This window comes from Ranitomeya imitator, chromosome 4, assembly GCF_032444005.1.
Source record: "Ranitomeya imitator isolate aRanImi1 chromosome 4, aRanImi1.pri, whole genome shotgun sequence".
NCBI classification, from domain to species: Eukaryota; Metazoa; Chordata; class Amphibia; order Anura; family Dendrobatidae; genus Ranitomeya; species Ranitomeya imitator.
In genome coordinates, this window is record NC_091285.1 from 142,253,170 (window position 1) to 142,270,186 (window position 17,017).

Consider the following 17,017-nt stretch of genomic DNA (forward strand, 5'->3'; position numbering starts at 1 on the left):
GGATAAAGGACCATATCACTTCTTGTTCAGGTAATGGCACCTGTGCCTGGTTCTTGCCTTGTGCTGCAGAGAAAGGGGCACATGAATTAATGTACATCCCTATATAAACGGGCGCTTGTTTCAGAATTGAGTAATATTGTACTAAGACATCATTTTTCATGAGTACAAGGTGGATTACCAGAATAACATTTGCTTAGGGTGGATATGGAGGAGGTGGTGAGAGGGTATATTGTGAAAGGATGTATTTCTCATGCCAGTACTTATATGCATGATATACTATTGATAAGGCCGGGGACAGAAGTGATTGTATCATAAAGATAAACTTCCTGTTCTGAAAAGTTCAGAAACTTACTGCTATAAAACTTTTTAATGAAACTCATAGATTAGTGTCTTCTGTCATATAATTATCAAAACATGATGTGGTGTAGAACATATCTTAGTGTCTGAGTATTTGAAGCATTTCTTCAGCTTTGGTGTGCCCCTTCACTGCTTGTCTGCTATCACTGTATACTACATCCATAAATACCAAATTTGCTGCAGCCTATCCGCAGTAAGGAAATGTGCTGGATATCATGCCTCCATCCAGAGTAGGACTGGGGTGTAGTGACATTATGCACATGAGCTCTGTATAAAGTGTCAGTGCACAGGTAATACAGTGATCACTGGTGACATTATACACAGGAGCTCTGTATATAGTGTCAGTGTACAGATAATACAGTGATCACCAGTGACATTATACACAGGAGCTCTGTATATAGTGTCAGTGCACAGGTAATACAGTGATCACTGGTGACATTATACACAGGAGCTCTGTATATAATGTCAGTGTACAGATAATACAGTGATCACCAGTGACATTATACACAGGAGCTCTGTATATAGTGTAAAGTGTGCGTGTACATGTGATCCACTGACTCGCACTTTTCTTCTTCATCTTCCTGCCATGACTCATCTCTGCAGAAAATAACACAGCTATCTATAGCTGATCAATTCAAGAGCACAATCCCCACTACGCCAGATAATAATAATCTTTATTTTTATATAGCGCTAACATATTCCACAGCGCTTTACAGGTTACACACATTATCATTGCTGTCCTCGTTGGGGCTCACAATCTAAATTCCCTATCAGTATGTCTTTGGAATGTGGGAGGAAACCGGAGAACCCGGAGGAAACCCACGCAAACACAGAGAGAACATACAAACTCTTTGCAGATGTTGTCCTTGGTGGGATTTGAACCCAGGACTCCAGCGCAGCAAGGCTGCTGTGCTAACCACTGAGCCACCGTGCTGCCGGATGAAAAAAAAACGACATACTGTGTAGGGCAGCAATAACAGGACCCCCCTATTGTCCTTCCCCTATGGAAAACAGTTTCCTAAAGAGTAAATTATATCACAACAGTAATAATATCCCCATCTTGCCACCATAAACTAATAATGTATGTTCCTCACTCTGGCCCCCATATAGTAATTAAAGGGAACCAACCTGTCATGATCCTCCATCCCAGCAGCATTCACTTATTTATGTGTAAATTCACTGCCTAACTGTCCCTATAAAACGTTTATCTGTAAAAATATTATCACTATTCCCAATACTAAGTAGGGCTTTGACTAGTCAATGGTGCACTATTTACCCCTGACTAGCCATCCCTGTTTCTATGTTATCTCATGGGCATGATAGCATAATATGTCATCATCGCCACTCCCTGAAAATCTTGCACATGTGTGCTGCACATTTCAGCAGCATCACTGCACCTCGGCAGTCAGGTGTACGCTTACCGGCTTCAGAGGCACGCACTGTGCATGTCCGGAAGCTATCTTCTGAACTTCCGATCATGTGCAGTGCGTCTCTGAACCCTGTAATAACATGGAAAGAGGGCTGACTAGTCAGGGGTAACTAATGCCCCATCAACTAGTCAAAGCCTTCATTAGCATAGGAAACAGGGACATTATAAATGCTTTTTTTAAACCTCATTTTTACAGCCAAACGTTATACAGGGCTGCTTAAAAAGGAAATGAGGGAATACGAGGGAATATGTTCAAGTCCCTGCTTTTTCAGCAAGCTATAGCACTTACCGAATAAGCTACAGTGGGAACCCGGATACCTGGAGCGTTTCTACTGATCAGCTGTTCTGCTCGGCAGCTGCATGTGCAGTCACAACAAACAGGCTCTCCGTGCATGTGTTGTGACTGTAAGGCAGGCATCACACTCGGCGTAAGACAATACGGTCCGTATATTACGGCCGTAATATGCTGAAAAGTCCCCAAAATAGTGGTCCGTAGCTCCTCCGTAGGCAGGGTGTGTCAGCGTATTTTGCGCATGGCATCCTCCGTATGTAATCCGTATGGCATCCGTAGTGCGTGTTTTTCTCGCAGGCTTGCAAAACCGACATACGGCTATACAAGGGATCCATGTGTAAAAAAAAACCATATATACTGTCTATATATACATATATATGTCAGTAGACACATATATGTATATATATTAATATTTCATAAAGCGCTATATAGCTTTAAAGCCGGTAATTCAATTGCCGGCTTTTGCTATCTCCTTCCCAAACCCGACATGATATGAGACATGGTTTACATACAGTAAACCATCTCATATCACCTTTTTTTTGCATATTCCACACTACTAATGTTAGTAGTGTGTATATGCAAAATTTGGCCATTCTAGCTATTAAATTAAAGGGTTAAATGGCGGAAAAAATTGGCGTGGGCTCCCGCGCAATTTTCTCCGCCAGAGTAGTAAAGCCAGTGACTGAGGGCAGATATTAATAGCCTAGAGAGGGTCCACGGTTATTGGCCCCCCCCCTGGCTAAAAACATCTGCCCCCAGCCACCCCAGAAAAGGCACATCTGGAAAATGCGCCTATTCTGGTACTTGGCCACTCTCTTCCCATTCCCGTGTAGCGGTGGGATATGGGGTAATGAAGGGTTAATGCCACCTTGCTATTGTAAGGTGACATTAAGCCAAATTAATAATGGAGAGGTGTCAATTATGACACCTATCCATTATTAATCCAATAGTAGTAAAGGGTTTAAAAAAACACAAACACATTATTTAAAAGTATTTTAATGAAATAAACACAAAGGTTGTAATATTTTATTCTACGCTCAATCCATCTGAAGACCCTCACTCTGTAACAAAGAAAAAATTAGAAACCAACAATATACATACCTTCTGAAGTTCTGTAACGTCCCACGATGTAAATCCATCTGAAGGGGTTAAAATATTTTACAGCCAGGAGCTCTGCTAATGCAGCGGTGCTCGTGGCTGCAAAACCCCGGGGAATGAAGGTAAGCCAATTTTTTCCGCCATTTAACCCTTTAATTTAATAGCTAGAACGGCCAAATTTTGCACATACACACTACTAACATTAGTAGTGTAGAATATGCAAAAAAAATGGGAATATGAGATGGTTTACTGTATGTAAACCATGTCTCATATTATGTCGGGTTTAGGAAGAAGATAGCAAAAGCCGGCAATTGAATTACCGGCTTTAAAGCTATCTCACGCTGTATGAAATATTAATATACATACATTTATGTGTCTCAATGATATATATATATATATATATATATATATATATATATATATATACCTATTCTATGTGTACACATTTATTCCACCTATTCTATTGTAAGCTGTCAGTGTGATTTTACTGTACACCGCACTGAATTACCGGCTTTTCTCTCTAACACCGCTGCGTATTTCTCGCAAGTCACACTGCTGGTCCGTGTGTAATCCATATTTTTCTCGCCCACATAGACTTTCATTGTGATTTTTTTTGCGCAATACGGTGACAAACGCAGCATGCTGCGAATTTCTACGGCCGTAGAAAGCCGTATAATACAGATCAGTAAAATACGGCAGATAGGAGCAGGGGCATAGAGAATAATTGGGCCGTGTGTAATGCGTGTTTTACGGACGTATTTTATGCACTCATACGTCCGTAAAGCTCGCTAGTGTGACGCCGGCCTAACACAGCTGTGACACATGCAGCTGCGGAGCCAGAACAGCTGATCAGCAGGAGTGCTCCAAGTATCCAGGTTCCCGCTGTAGCTTATTCGGTAAGCGCTATAGCTTGCCGAATAAGCAGGGACCCGATCATATTCGCTCATCTCTACTCATCAATTAGTAAATGCTGCTTGGTCGTTGGGCATGGGGGACCTGACAGGTTGACATTTAGTCCCTCATCCTTACCCCATTTACTGAAAGGGACTCTGCCACCTGAATTTGGAGGGAACAATTTTCAGCCATAGAGGCGGGGTTTTCGGGTGTTTGATTGACCCTTTCCTTACCCGCTGGCTGCATGCTGGCTGCAATATTGGATTGAAGTTCATTCTCTGTCCTCCGTAGTACATGTCTGCACAAGGAACCCGAAACCCCGCCTCTATGGCTGAAAATTGTTCCCTCCAAATTCAGGTGACAGAGTCCCTTTAATAATGTGCTCAATCTTGGCACCATAGGTCCCTTGGCCCTGGCTGTGTCCCCTAGGTCCCTTGGCCCTGGCTGTGCCCTCTCGGTCCCTTGACCTGGCTGTGCCCCCTGGGTCCTTTGGCCACGGCCAAGGGGGCACAGCCAGGGCCAAGGGATCTAGGGGGCACAGCCAGGGCCAAGGGACCACAGCCAGAGCCAAGGGACCTCAGTGGTCCAGCCAGGGCCAAGGGACCTAGGGGGCACATCCAGGGCAAAGGGACATAGGGGGCACAGTCAGGGGCAAGGGACATAGGGGCCCTAGCCATTGCCGAGGGACATACAGTAGGAGCCCTATGTCCCATCGCCCTGTCTGTGCCTCCTTGGTCCCTTGGCCTGGCACCAGCATAAAGCTGCATCCACAGTGACGAAAAGGTGAGGGAAAAACCCTTATCTGCCTGTGCTCCTGGGGCACTATCTTGGAGATCGGACACGCTCATGTTTAAAATGGCCCCCGACCTAGAAGAGACCGGCGGCTGACATGACATGATATGCCGGCGACATCAATGTCATGTGCCTCCTGCAACAGGCACACACAGTAACACACACGTCAGCCTCTGCCCTGTGCTAGGACAGCGGCCTATTGTGATGGCGACAGGGCAATACATTTCAACTGAATGTGCGTCCGAGGGCACACATTCAGTTGAAACCAGTGGCCCTCTCTACATCCTGCTCAGGGGCCTGACAAGCTTTCTGGGCCCACCAGAGAGATTTTCAGGTGCCCTGGTGGGCCAGTCCAATGCTGCCTCCATCCTTTGAGGAAAGTCTGAAATTAAACTATGACCTGTCCACATTATAAATTGACATGTTGCAAATTTAAAAATCTTTTTTGCACACAATATTTTCTCAGATTGTGAATGAGATTTGTTACATTTTCATACATTTGTTTGCTCTTATTTTCATCATACAGCCAAAAATCCAGGCACAAAATTTGCAGCTATAAGTGTCTAAAATAGGAATATCGTTTCATAGGAAGGAATGCATTGGTGCAGTACTTTCACTACGTTTGGATATCAGAACTGCAAGTAGAGTGTTATTTTTGTACCACTAAATTAGGGCAGGTTAAAGCCTAAATATGCAAGGTCTAATATTTCTTTGTATTCTTAATATAGTCAAATTGGATGTTTCTCAATACTTTTGCAGCAAATATGAGCCAGTGATAGGTATCTACAGGCATCCAGGAGTCATCACTTGTCATCATGGCGATGCAGCGGCATTTTAGTGTTCGAGATTGTCACCAAAGGTCAATAACAGCTCTTGGGTTCCATACAGCAAGGAGAGAGTTTCTCACGGGCTTTGAAGGTAAGGAATAGGTATATTCAGAGTACAGACACCTATAACAATACGGGAATTGACAAGTATCTCATGCAGAGAAATAGTCTAAGAAAATAGTAAAATACTGTAATTGGTAAAGTATTGAGAGATTCAGGAGAATGAAGTAGGACTCAAAAGTTTGCATTACCATTAATCATAATTCATAATGATGAGCGAGTATACTCGTTGCTCGGGTTTTCCGCTCGGGTGGTCTCCGAGTATTTGTAACTGCTCGGAGGTTTAGTTTTCATCGCCTCAGCTGAATGATTTACAGCTACTACCCAGCCTGAGTACATGTGGGGGTTGCCTGGTTGCTAGAGAATCCCCACATGTAATCAAGCAGGCTAGTAGCTCTAAATCATTCAGCTGAGGCGATGAAAACTAAATCTCCGGGCAGTTACAAATACTCGGAGACCACCCGTGCGTGCTCGGGAAAACCCGAGTAACGAGTTCACTCACTGATCACTTGTAATTAACAGAAAAAAAGTTAATGCACCACATCATCCAGTGTAGGGATGAGCGGGAAATGTAGGCATTAACTGCTTTGAGTGGAATGGGGGTGTCATCAATCCTTCATATTTTCTTGTACAGTTATTGTGTGTAAATAGTGTTCTTGGTAGCACGTCCATATAGTGCATTCTTGAGAAACTGTGCATGTTGCATTGAAATAATGATTCATTATGTGACAGATCCCTACTGTAATCAATAACATAAACCATTATTCTAGCACATTGTTCTGTTCATTTTATGACAACCTGATGGACCATTTCTAAGTGATGGCACATCATCATAGATCCATCATGTCTATCATAGCAATTGTAAAAAATGGAAGCCTTGGCCATGAGGTTGGGGCTACACTATAATATTGAGATCGTGATTACGCACTGTGATATTGCATCTTATGATTTCCTATAATATTTAAAAAAAAAATCATAAGGAATGGAATTGGGCCTGTGAGCGCTTTAAATGGACCTTGCTTCAAATGTTGTTAACATTAGAGGAAGATAAGGAAGCATATTGCCCTGACTAGGGTTGAGCGAAACGGGTCGAACATTTTCAAAAGTCGCCGACTTTTGGCTAAGTCGGGGTTTCATGAAACCCGATCCGACCCCTGTGCGGGGTCGGCCATGCGGTACGCGACTTTCGCGCCAAAGTCGCGTTTCAATGACGCGAAAAGCGCCATTTCTCAGCCAATGAAGGTAAACGCAGAGTGTGGGCAGCGTGATGACATAGGTCCTGGTCCCCACCATCTTAGAGAAGGGCATTGCAGTGATTGGCTTGCTGTCTGCGACGTCACAGGGGCTATAAAGAGGCGTTCCCGCCGACCGCCATCTTACTGCTGCTGATCTGAGCTTAGGGAGAGGTTGCTGCCGCTTTGTCAGAAGCAGGGATAGCGTTAGGCAGGGTCCATTAACCACAAAACCGCTTGTGCTGCAGCGATTTGCACTGTCCAACACCACCCTCGGTGTGCAGGGACAGTGGAAGTTTTTTTTTTTTTTTTTTTCCCCTCAGCGCTGTAGCTCATTGGGCTGCCCTAGAAGGCTCCCTGATAGCTGCATTGCTGTGTGTACGCCGCTGTGCAAACCAACTGCTTTTTTCAAAGCACAAATCCTCTTGTTCCTTCCTTTCTGCACAGCTATCTTTTTTGTTTGTCCACACTTTTTATTTCATTTGTGCATCAGTCCACTCCTTATTGCTGCCTGCCATACCTGGCTGAGATTACTGCAGGCAGGGAGATAGTAGCTGCCTGCCATACCTGGCTGAGATTACTGCAGGCAGGGAGATAGTAATTGTAGGACATTCCCTGTTTTTTTTTTTTTTTTTTTTTTGGTGGGAGATTAAGATTGGCAATTTGGCATTTCTGCTAGAGTGCCATCCCTGTGTGTGCCATCTCTCTCACATAGTGGGCCATAGAAAGCCTTTTCATTTTTCTGTATTTTTTTTTGTGGGGTGTATAAATTCTCCCTGATAAAAATACAGTGGGAGATTAATATTGGCCTTTGGGCTTGTGTGCCAGTCCTGAGTGTGCCATCTCTCTCACAAATAGTGGGCCATAGAAAGCCTATTTTATTTTTTTTGGGGTTTTATAAATTCTCCCTGAAAAAAAGGGAGATTAATATTGGCCTCTGGGCTTGTGTGCCAGTCCTGAGCGTGCCATCTGTGCCAGCCCTGAGCGTGCCATCTCTCTCACAAATAGTGGGCCATAGAAAGCCTATTTATTTTTTTTTTTGGTTTTATAAATTCTCCCTGAAAAAAAGGGAGATTAATATTGGCCTCTGGGCTTGTGTGCCAGTCCTGAGCGTGCCATCTGTGCCAGCCCTGAGCGTGCCATCTCTCTCACAAATAGTGGGCCATAGAAAGCCTATTTAATTTTTTTTTTTGTTTTATAAATTTTCCCTGAAAAAAGGGAGATTAATATTGGCCTCTGGGCTTGTGTGCCAGTTGTGAGCGTGCCATCTGTGCCAGTCCTGAGCGTGCCATCTCTCTCACAAATAGTGGGCCATAGAAAGCCTATTTAAATTTTTTTTTGGTTTTATAAATTCTCCCAGAAAAAAAGGGAGATTAATATTGGCCTCTGGGCTTCTGTGCCAGTCCTGAGCGTGCCATCTGTGCCAGTCCTGAGCGTCCCATCTCTCTCACAAATAGTGGGCCATAGAAAGCCTATTTTATTTTTTTTGGGGGTTTTATAAATTCTCCCTGAAAAAAAGGGAGATTAATATTGGCCTCTGGGCTTGTGTGCCAGTCCTGAGCGTGCCATCTGTGCCAGCCCTGAGCGTGCCATCTCTCTCACAAATAGTGGGCCATAGAAAGCCTATTTATTTTTTTTTTTTGTTTTATAAATTTTCCCTGAAAAAAGGGAGATTAATATTGGCCTCTGGGCTTGTGTGCCAGTTGTGAGCGTGCCATCTGTGCCAGTCCTGAGCGTGCCATCTCTCTCACAAATAGTGGGCCATAGAAAGCCTATTTAAATATTTTTTTGGTTTTATAAATTCTCCCAGAAAAAAAGGGAGATTAATATTGGCCTCTGGGCTTCTGTGCCAGTCCTGAGCGTGCCATCTGTGCCAGTCCTGAGCGTCCCATCTCTCTCACAAATAGTGGGCCATAGAAAGCCTATTTTATTTTTTTTTTGGGTTTTAGAAATTCTCCCTGGAAAAAAAAAGGGAGATTAATATTGCCCTTTGGGCTTGTGTGCCAGTACTAAGCGTTCCATCTCTCTCTCTCTCTCTCTCTCAGTCAGTGGGCCATAGAACGCCTATTTTTGGTTTTATTTGTTTTATAAATTCTCCCTGAAAAAATCATTTTATTTTATTTGGTTTCTAAATTCTTCCTGATAAAATCTTTTTTTTTTTATTATTTTTTTTTCTAAAGTCTCCCTGAAAAAAAAAAAAAAAACAGTGGGAGATTAATATTGGCCTTTCTGCTTGTGTGCCAGTCTTGACTCCTGGGTGTGCCATCTCTCTCTCTCTCTCTCTCTCTCTCTCTCTCTCTCCAATTGTGGTCCATAGAAAGCCTATATTTTTTTTCCTTGATTTGGGTTCTAAAATCTACCAGAGAAAATAACTACATCAATCATTGGTAGAAAAATATTGGCCTCTGGGTTTGTGTGCCACTCCTGACTCCTGTGTGCGTCATCTCTCAGTCAGTGGGCCATAGAACGCCTATTTTTGTTTTTATTTGTTTTATAAATTCTCCCTGAAAAAATCATTTTATTTTATTTGGTTTCTAAATTCTTCCTGATAAAATCATATTTTTTTTATTATTTTTTTTTCTAAAGTCTCCCTGAAAAAAAAAAAAAAAACAGTGGGAGATTAATATTGGCCTTTCTGCTTGTGTGCCAGTCTTGACTCCTGGGTGCGTCATCTCTCAGTCAGTGGGCCATAGAACGCCTATTTTTGGTTTTATTTGTTTTCTAAATTCTCCCTGAAAAAATCATTTTATTTTATTTGGTTTCTAAATTCTTCCTGATAAAATCACATTTTTTTTATTATTTTTTTTTCTAAAGTCTCCCTGAAAAAAAAAAAAAAAAACAGTGGGAGATTAATATTGGCCTTTCTGCTTGTGTGCCAGTCTTGACTCCTGGGTGCGTCATCTCTCAGTCAGTGGGCCATAGAACGCCTATTTTTGGTTTTATTTGTTTTCTAAATTCTCCCTGAAAAAATCATTTTATTTTATTTGGTTTCTAAATTCTTCCTGATAAAATCACATTTTTTTTATTATTTTTTTTTCTAAAGTCTCCCTGAAAAAAAAAAAAAAAAACAGTGGGAGATTAATATTGGCCTTTCTGCTTGTGTGCCAGTCTTGACTCCTGGGTGCGTCATCTCTCAGTCAGTGGGCCATAGAACGCCTATTTTTGGTTTTATTTGTTTTCTAAATTCTCCCTGAAAAAATCATTTTATTTTATTTGGTTTCTAAATTCTTCCTGATAAAATCACATTTTTTTTATTATTTTTTTTTCTAAAGTCTCCCTGAAAAAAAAAAAAAAAAACAGTGGGAGATTAATATTGGCCTTTCTGCTTGTGTGCCAGTCTTGACTCCTGGGTGCGTCATCTCTCAGTCAGTGGGCCATAGAACGCCTATTTTTGGTTTTATTTGTTTTCTAAATTCTCCCTGAAAAAATCATTTTATTTTATTTGGTTTCTAAATTCTTCCTGATAAAATCACATTTTTTTTATTATTTTTTTTTCTAAAGTCTCCCTGAAAAAAAAAAAAAAAAACAGTGGGAGATTAATATTGGCCTTTCTGCTTGTGTGCCAGTCTTGACTCCTGGGTGCGTCATCTCTCAGTCAGTGGGCCATAGAACGCCTATTTTTGGTTTTATTTGTTTTATAAATTCTCCCTGAAAAAATCATTTTATTTTATTTGGTTTCTAAATTCTTCCTGATAAAATCATATTTTTTTTATTATTTTTTTTTCTAAAGTCTCCCTGAAAAAAAAAAAAAAAAACAACCAAAAAAAACAGTGGGAGATTAATATTGGCCTTTCTGCTTGTGTGCCAGTCTTGACTCCTGGGTGTGCCATCTCTCTCTCTCTCTCTCTCTCTCTCTCTCTCTCTCTCTCTCTCTCCAATTGTGGTCCATAGAAAGCCTATATTTTTTTTCCTTGATTTGGGTTCTAAAATCTACCAGAGAAAATAACTACATCAATCATTGGTAGAAAAATATTGGCCTCTGGGTTTGTGTGCCACTCCTGACTCCTGTGTGCGTCATCTCTCAGTCAGTGGGCCATAGAACGCCTATTTTTGTTTTTATTTGTTTTATAAATTCTCCCTGAAAAAATCATTTTATTTTATTTGGTTTCTAAATTCTTCCTGATAAAATCATATTTTTTTTATTATTTTTTTTTCTAAAGTCTCCCTGAAAAAAAAAAAAAAAAAAAAAACAGTGGGAGATTAATATTGGCCTTTCTGCTTGTGTGCCAGTCTTGACTCCTGGGTGTGCCATCTCTCTCTCTCTCTCTCTCTCCAATTGTGGTCCATAGAAAGCCTACATTTTTTTTCCTTGATTTGGGTTCCAAAATCTACCAGAGAAAATAACTCCATCAATCATTGGTAGAAAAATATTGGCCTCTGGGCTTGTGTGCCACTCCTGATTCCTGTGTGCGTCATCTCTCACTCAGTGGCCCATAGAAAGCATATAGTTTGTTACATTTGTTTTCTAAATTCTCCCTGCAAAAATCTTTTTTTTTTTTTTGGGGGGGTTTCTAAAGTGTTCCTGAAAAAAATAAAAATAAAAAAATAATAATAGTGTGACATTAATATTAACATTTGTGCTTCAGTGACAGTCCTGCGTGTGGGGCATCTCTCTAATTTGCAGCCACCAAAAAAAGAGTGTGTAACATTGGGCCTGATTTTCGCTGTGGTCTCACCAACCTGTAAAGGGGTAGCTAAATCATACTGAAGTTATAGCTCACCGTGTAAGTTGTGTGACTGCAACAAATAACGTTAGTTTGGTTACGTTTTTAAAACAATGAGGAAGTCTAGTGGAAGAGGTCGTGGCCGGGGGCGTTCATTGTCAGCTGGTAATGAGGGTAGTGGTAGTGGTGGAGCATCAGGTGGTCGTGGGGGAAAAAGTATTGCACCTAAGTCTGGAGCTGTGGAGCCAGGTTCGTCGTCCGGCTACACAAGGCCTCGAACGCTCCCTTTTCTGGGATTAGGAAAACCGCTTTTAAAGCCGGAGCAGCAAGAGCAAGTTTTGGCTTATCTTGCTGACTCAGCCTCTAGCTCTTTTGCCTCATCTCGTGAAACTGGTAAAAGTAAAAGCAGCGCGTCGTTAGTGGATGTTCACGGTCAGGGACAAGTCACTTCCTTGTCCTCTTCAGCAAAAACAACAACAGAGAAGAATGCAGCAGGCGACACAACGGGTTACTCCATGGAGCTCTTTACACATACCGTCCCTGGCTTAGAAAGTGAAGCAGTTAACAGTCCATGCCCATTACAAATTGAATCTGACATGGAGTGCACTGACGCACAGCCACAGCCAGACTACTATGCTGGTCCTTTGACTCAGACCACAACATTGCCCTCGCAGGGTGCTGATCAAGAATCAGACCCTGATGAGACTATGTTGCCCCATCACGAACGCTATACCACCGAACGACACGGTGACACAGACGAAGTTGCGCAGGAGGTACAAGAAGAGTTATTAGATGACCCAGTTCTTGACCCCGATTGGCAGCCATTGGGGGAACAGGGTGCAGGCGGCAGCAGTTCTGAAGCAGAGGAGGAGGAGGGGCCGCAGCAGGCATCAACATCGCCACAGGTTCCATCTGCCGGGCCCGTATCTTGCCCAAAACGCGTGGCAAAGCCAAAACCTGGTGGAGGACAGCGTGGCCATCCGGTTAAAGCTCAGTCTGCAATGCCTGAAAAGGTATCCGATGCTAGAAAGAGTGCAGTCTGGCATTTTTTTAAACAACATCCAATTGATCAGCGCAAAGTCATCTGTCAAAAATGTTCTACTTCCTTAAGCAGAGGTCAGAATCTGAAAAGTCTCAATACTAGTTGCATGCATAGACATTTAACCACCATGCATTTGAAAGCTTGGACTAACTACCAAACGTCCCTTAAGGTTGTTGCACCCTCGGCCAATGAAGCTAGTCATCAACGCAACATCCCTTCCGGCAGTGTAGGACCACCATTTAGCGCACCACCTGCTGTATCTGTGCAGGTATCTTTGCCAGGCCAAAGCAGTCAGGGTCAGGGAATCACCAGTTTCGTAGTAGGAAACACTGCATCTAGGGCACCGGCGGCAACAATACCATCTCCCACCGTCTCTCAGTCTGCCATGTCCACCGGCACCCCCGCTAGTTCCACGATCTCCAGCTCTCCAGTCCAGCTCACCCTACATGAGACTATGGTTAGAAAAAGGAAATACTTAGCCTCGCATCCGCGTACACAGGGTTTGAACGCCCACATAGCTAGACTAATCTCGTTAGAGATGATGCCCTACCGGTTAGTTGAAAGCGAAGCTTTCAAAGACCTGATGGACTACGCTGTACCACGCTACGAGCAACCCAGTCGACACTTTTTTTCCAGAAAAGCCATCCCAGCCCTCCACCAGCATGTTAAAGAGCGCATCGTCCATGCACTCAGGCAATCTGTGAGCACAAAGGTGCACCTGACAACAGATGCATGGACCAGTAGGCATGGCCAGGGACGTTACGTGTCCATCACGGCACACTGGGTAAATGTGGTGGATTCAGGGTCCACAGGGGACAGCAAGTTTGGGACAGTTCTGCCTAGCCCACGGTCTAGTAAACAGTTGTCTGTAGCCGTTCGCACCCCCTCCTCCTCCTCCTCCTCCTCCTCGTCCTCCTGCAGAAGCAAGAGCTCGTCCACAGACCGCAGTCGCACAAACACTCCATCCGCACCTGCCACTGTTGCACACCAGGTCTCCCATTATGGGGCAGCTACTGGCATACGTCAGCAGGCTGTATTGGCTATGAAGTGTTTGGGCGACAATAGACACACCGCGGAAGTTCTGTCCGAGTTCTTGCAGCAAGAAACGCAGTCGTGGCTGGGCACTGTAGATCTTGAGGCAGGCAAGGTAGTGAGTGATAACGGAAGGAATTTCATGGCTGCCATCTCCCTTTCCCAACTGAAACACATTCCTTGCCTGGCTCACACCTTAAACCTGGTGGTGCAGTGCTTCCTGAAAAGTTATCCGGGGTTATCCGACCTGCTCCTCAAAGTGCGTGGACTTTGCGCACATATCCGCCGTTCGCCTGTACACTCCAGCCGTATGCAGACCTATCAGCGTTCTTTGAACCTTCCCCAGCATCGCCTAATCATAGACGTTGCAACAAGGTGGAACTCAACACTGCACATGCTTCAGAGACTGTGCGAACAGAGGCGGGCTGTTATGTTTTTGTGGGAGGATACACATACACGGGCAGGCAGTAGGATGGCAGACATGGAGTTGTCAGGTGTGCAGTGGTCGAAGATTCAAGACATGTGTCAAGTCCTTCAGTGTTTTGAGGAATGCACACGGCTGGTTAGTGCAGACAACGCCATAATAAGCATGAGCATCCCCCTAATGCGTCTGCTGATGCAAAGTTTGACGCACATAAAGGATCAGGCGTCTGCACCAGAGGAAGAGGAAAGCCTTGATGACAGTCAGCGATTGTCTGGTCAGGGCAGTGTACATGACGAGGTACCGGGCGAAGAGGAGGTGGAGGATGAGGAGGATGATGGGGATGAGTATATTTTTAATGAGGAAGCTTTCCCGGGGGCACGGGAAATTGGTGGCGTGGCAAGGCCGGGTTCTGGTTTTTTGAGGGACACAAGTGACGTAGATTTGCCTGCAACTGCCCCTCAACCAAGCACAACCGCAGATTTGACAACGGGAACTTTGGCCCACATGGCGGATTATGCCTTGCGTATCCTCAAAAGGGACACACGCATTACAAAAATGATGAACGATGACGATTACTGGTTGGCCTGCCTCCTTGATCCTCGCTATAAAGGCAAATTGCAAAATATTATGCCACATGAGAACTTGGAACTAATATTAGCAACAAAACAATCAACTCTTGTTGACCGTTTGCTTCTGGCATTCCCTGCACACAGCGCCCGTGATCGTTCTCACACGAGCTCCAGGGGCCAGCAGACCAGAGGTGTTAGAGGGGCAGAAATCAGAAGTGGCGTTGGCCAGAGGGGTTTTCTGACCAGGTTGTGGAGTGATTTTTCTATGACCGCAGACAGGACAGGTACTGCAGCATCAATTCAAAGTGACAGGAGACAACATTTGTCCAGTATGGTTACAAACTATTTTTCATCCCTTATCGACGTTCTCCCTCAACCGTCATTCCCATTTGATTACTGGGCATCCAAATTAGACACCTGGCCAGAATTGGCAGAATATGCATTGCAGGAGCTTGCTTGCCCGGCAGCTAGTGTCCTATCAGAAAGAGTATTCAGTGCTGCAGGTTCAATACTAACAGAAAAAAGGACTCGTCTGGCTACCCAAAATGTAGATGATCTAACCTTCATTAAAATGAACCACAACTGGATTTCAAAATCTTTTGCCCCACCCTGCCCGGCTGACACCTAGCTTTCCTATGAAAAGGTCTTGCCTGTGGACTATTCTGAATGACTTTTCCAATCTCGTAATTTTCTTCACCTGATTGTCCAGCATACGACATGTTTCCACCTCACGAAATGGCCAAACTCCCCACACGGGGCCGTGCTATCGCCACTTTGCGCTTGGACCCTTGAGAGTGCTGTTTGTCTGAAGAGGTGGGTGTGGCCGCTTTTGGTCGACGGCACTGCCACTGGGTCCCTCATAGTACAATAAAGTGTCTCTGGCGGTGGTGGTGCGCACCCAACGTCAGACACACCGTTGTAATATGAGGGGCCCTGTGCCTGTAACGCCGGCCACAAGACAGTTCCCCCCCCCAGCTCAAACAGTGCTCTACCACTAGCAAAATTATCTCTCACAGCTTCACCAATGTGTAGTCTAGGCGCTGACATCCTTCAATGCCTGGCACTGACAATACCATTGTTTTGACATTTTTGTTATGTTAGGCCTTCGAAGCCTGTCTGCGGTCCCTTCTTTCTACAACTACTACACTGACCAGGCCACTGCTGGCCGTGTTACCCTGGAACCAATTTAAAAGTGCCTACAGTCAGCCCAATTTTGTTATGTTAGGCCTTCGAAGACTGTCTGCCGTCACTCCTTCCACTAGACTTCCACTGACCATACACTGCTGCCCATGTACCCCTGGAACCAATTTAAAGTGCCTACAGCCAGCCCAATTTTGTTATGTTAGGCCTTCGAAGCCTGTCTGCGGTCACTCCTTCCACTAGACTTCCACTGACCAGACCACTGCTGCCCGTGTACCCCTGGAACCAATTTAAAAGTGCCTACAGCCAGCCCAAGTTTGTTATGTTAGGCCTTGGAAGCCTGTCTGCGGTCACTCCTTCCACTAGACTTCCACTGACCAGACCACTGCTGCCCGTGTACCCCTGGAACCAATTTAAAAGTGCCTACAGCCAGCCCAAGTTTGTTATGTTAGGCCTTGGAAGCCTGTCTGCGGTCACTCCTTCCACTAGACTTCCACTGACCAGACCACTGCTGCCCGTGTACCCTGGAACCAATTTAAAAGTGCCTACAGCCAGCCCAAGTTTGTTATGTTAGGCCTTCGAAGCCTGTCTGCGGTCCATTCTTTCAACTACTACTACACTGACCAGGTCACTGCTGCCCGTGTACCCCTGGAACCAATTTAAAAGTGCCTACAGCCAGCCCAAGTTTGTTATGTTAGGCCTTGGAAGCCTGTCTGCGGTCACTCCTTCCACTAGACTTCCACTGACCAGACCACTGCTGCCCGTGTACCCCTGGAACCAATTTAAAAGTGCCTACAGCCAGCCCAAGTTTGTTATGTTAGGCCTTGGAAGCCTGTCTGCGGTCACTCCTTCCACTAGGCCTCCACTGACCACACCACTGCTGTCCGTGTACCCCTGGAACCAATTTAAAATTGCCTACAGCCATGTGTTATTATTTTAGGCCTTCGATGCCTGTCTGCGGTCACTCCTTCCACTAGGCCTCCACTGACCACACCACTGCTGTCCGTGTACCCCTGGAACCAATTTAAAATTGCCTACAGCCAGCCCAATTTTTTTATTTTAGGCCTTCGATGCCTGTCTGCGGTCCATTCTTTCAACTACTACTACACTGACCAGGTCACTGCTGCCCGTGTACCCCTGGAACCAATTTAAAATTGCCTACAGC

General features: G+C 44.4%; 1 protein-coding gene across 1 annotated transcript in view; it reads left to right on the forward strand.

Moving 5' to 3' along the window:
• Nucleotides 1–5,621: 5,621 nt before the first annotated feature.
• LOC138674463 (p21-activated protein kinase-interacting protein 1-like) overlaps nucleotides 5,622–17,017 on the forward strand; it is an 88,816-nt gene continuing 77,420 nt past the window's right edge. The window contains exon 1 of the mRNA XM_069762304.1: nucleotides 5,622–5,780. Coding sequence (XP_069618405.1) covers nucleotides 5,678–5,780 — 103 coding nt within the window. The 5' untranslated portion in view covers nucleotides 5,622–5,677. The remainder of the gene's footprint in view (nucleotides 5,781–17,017) is intronic.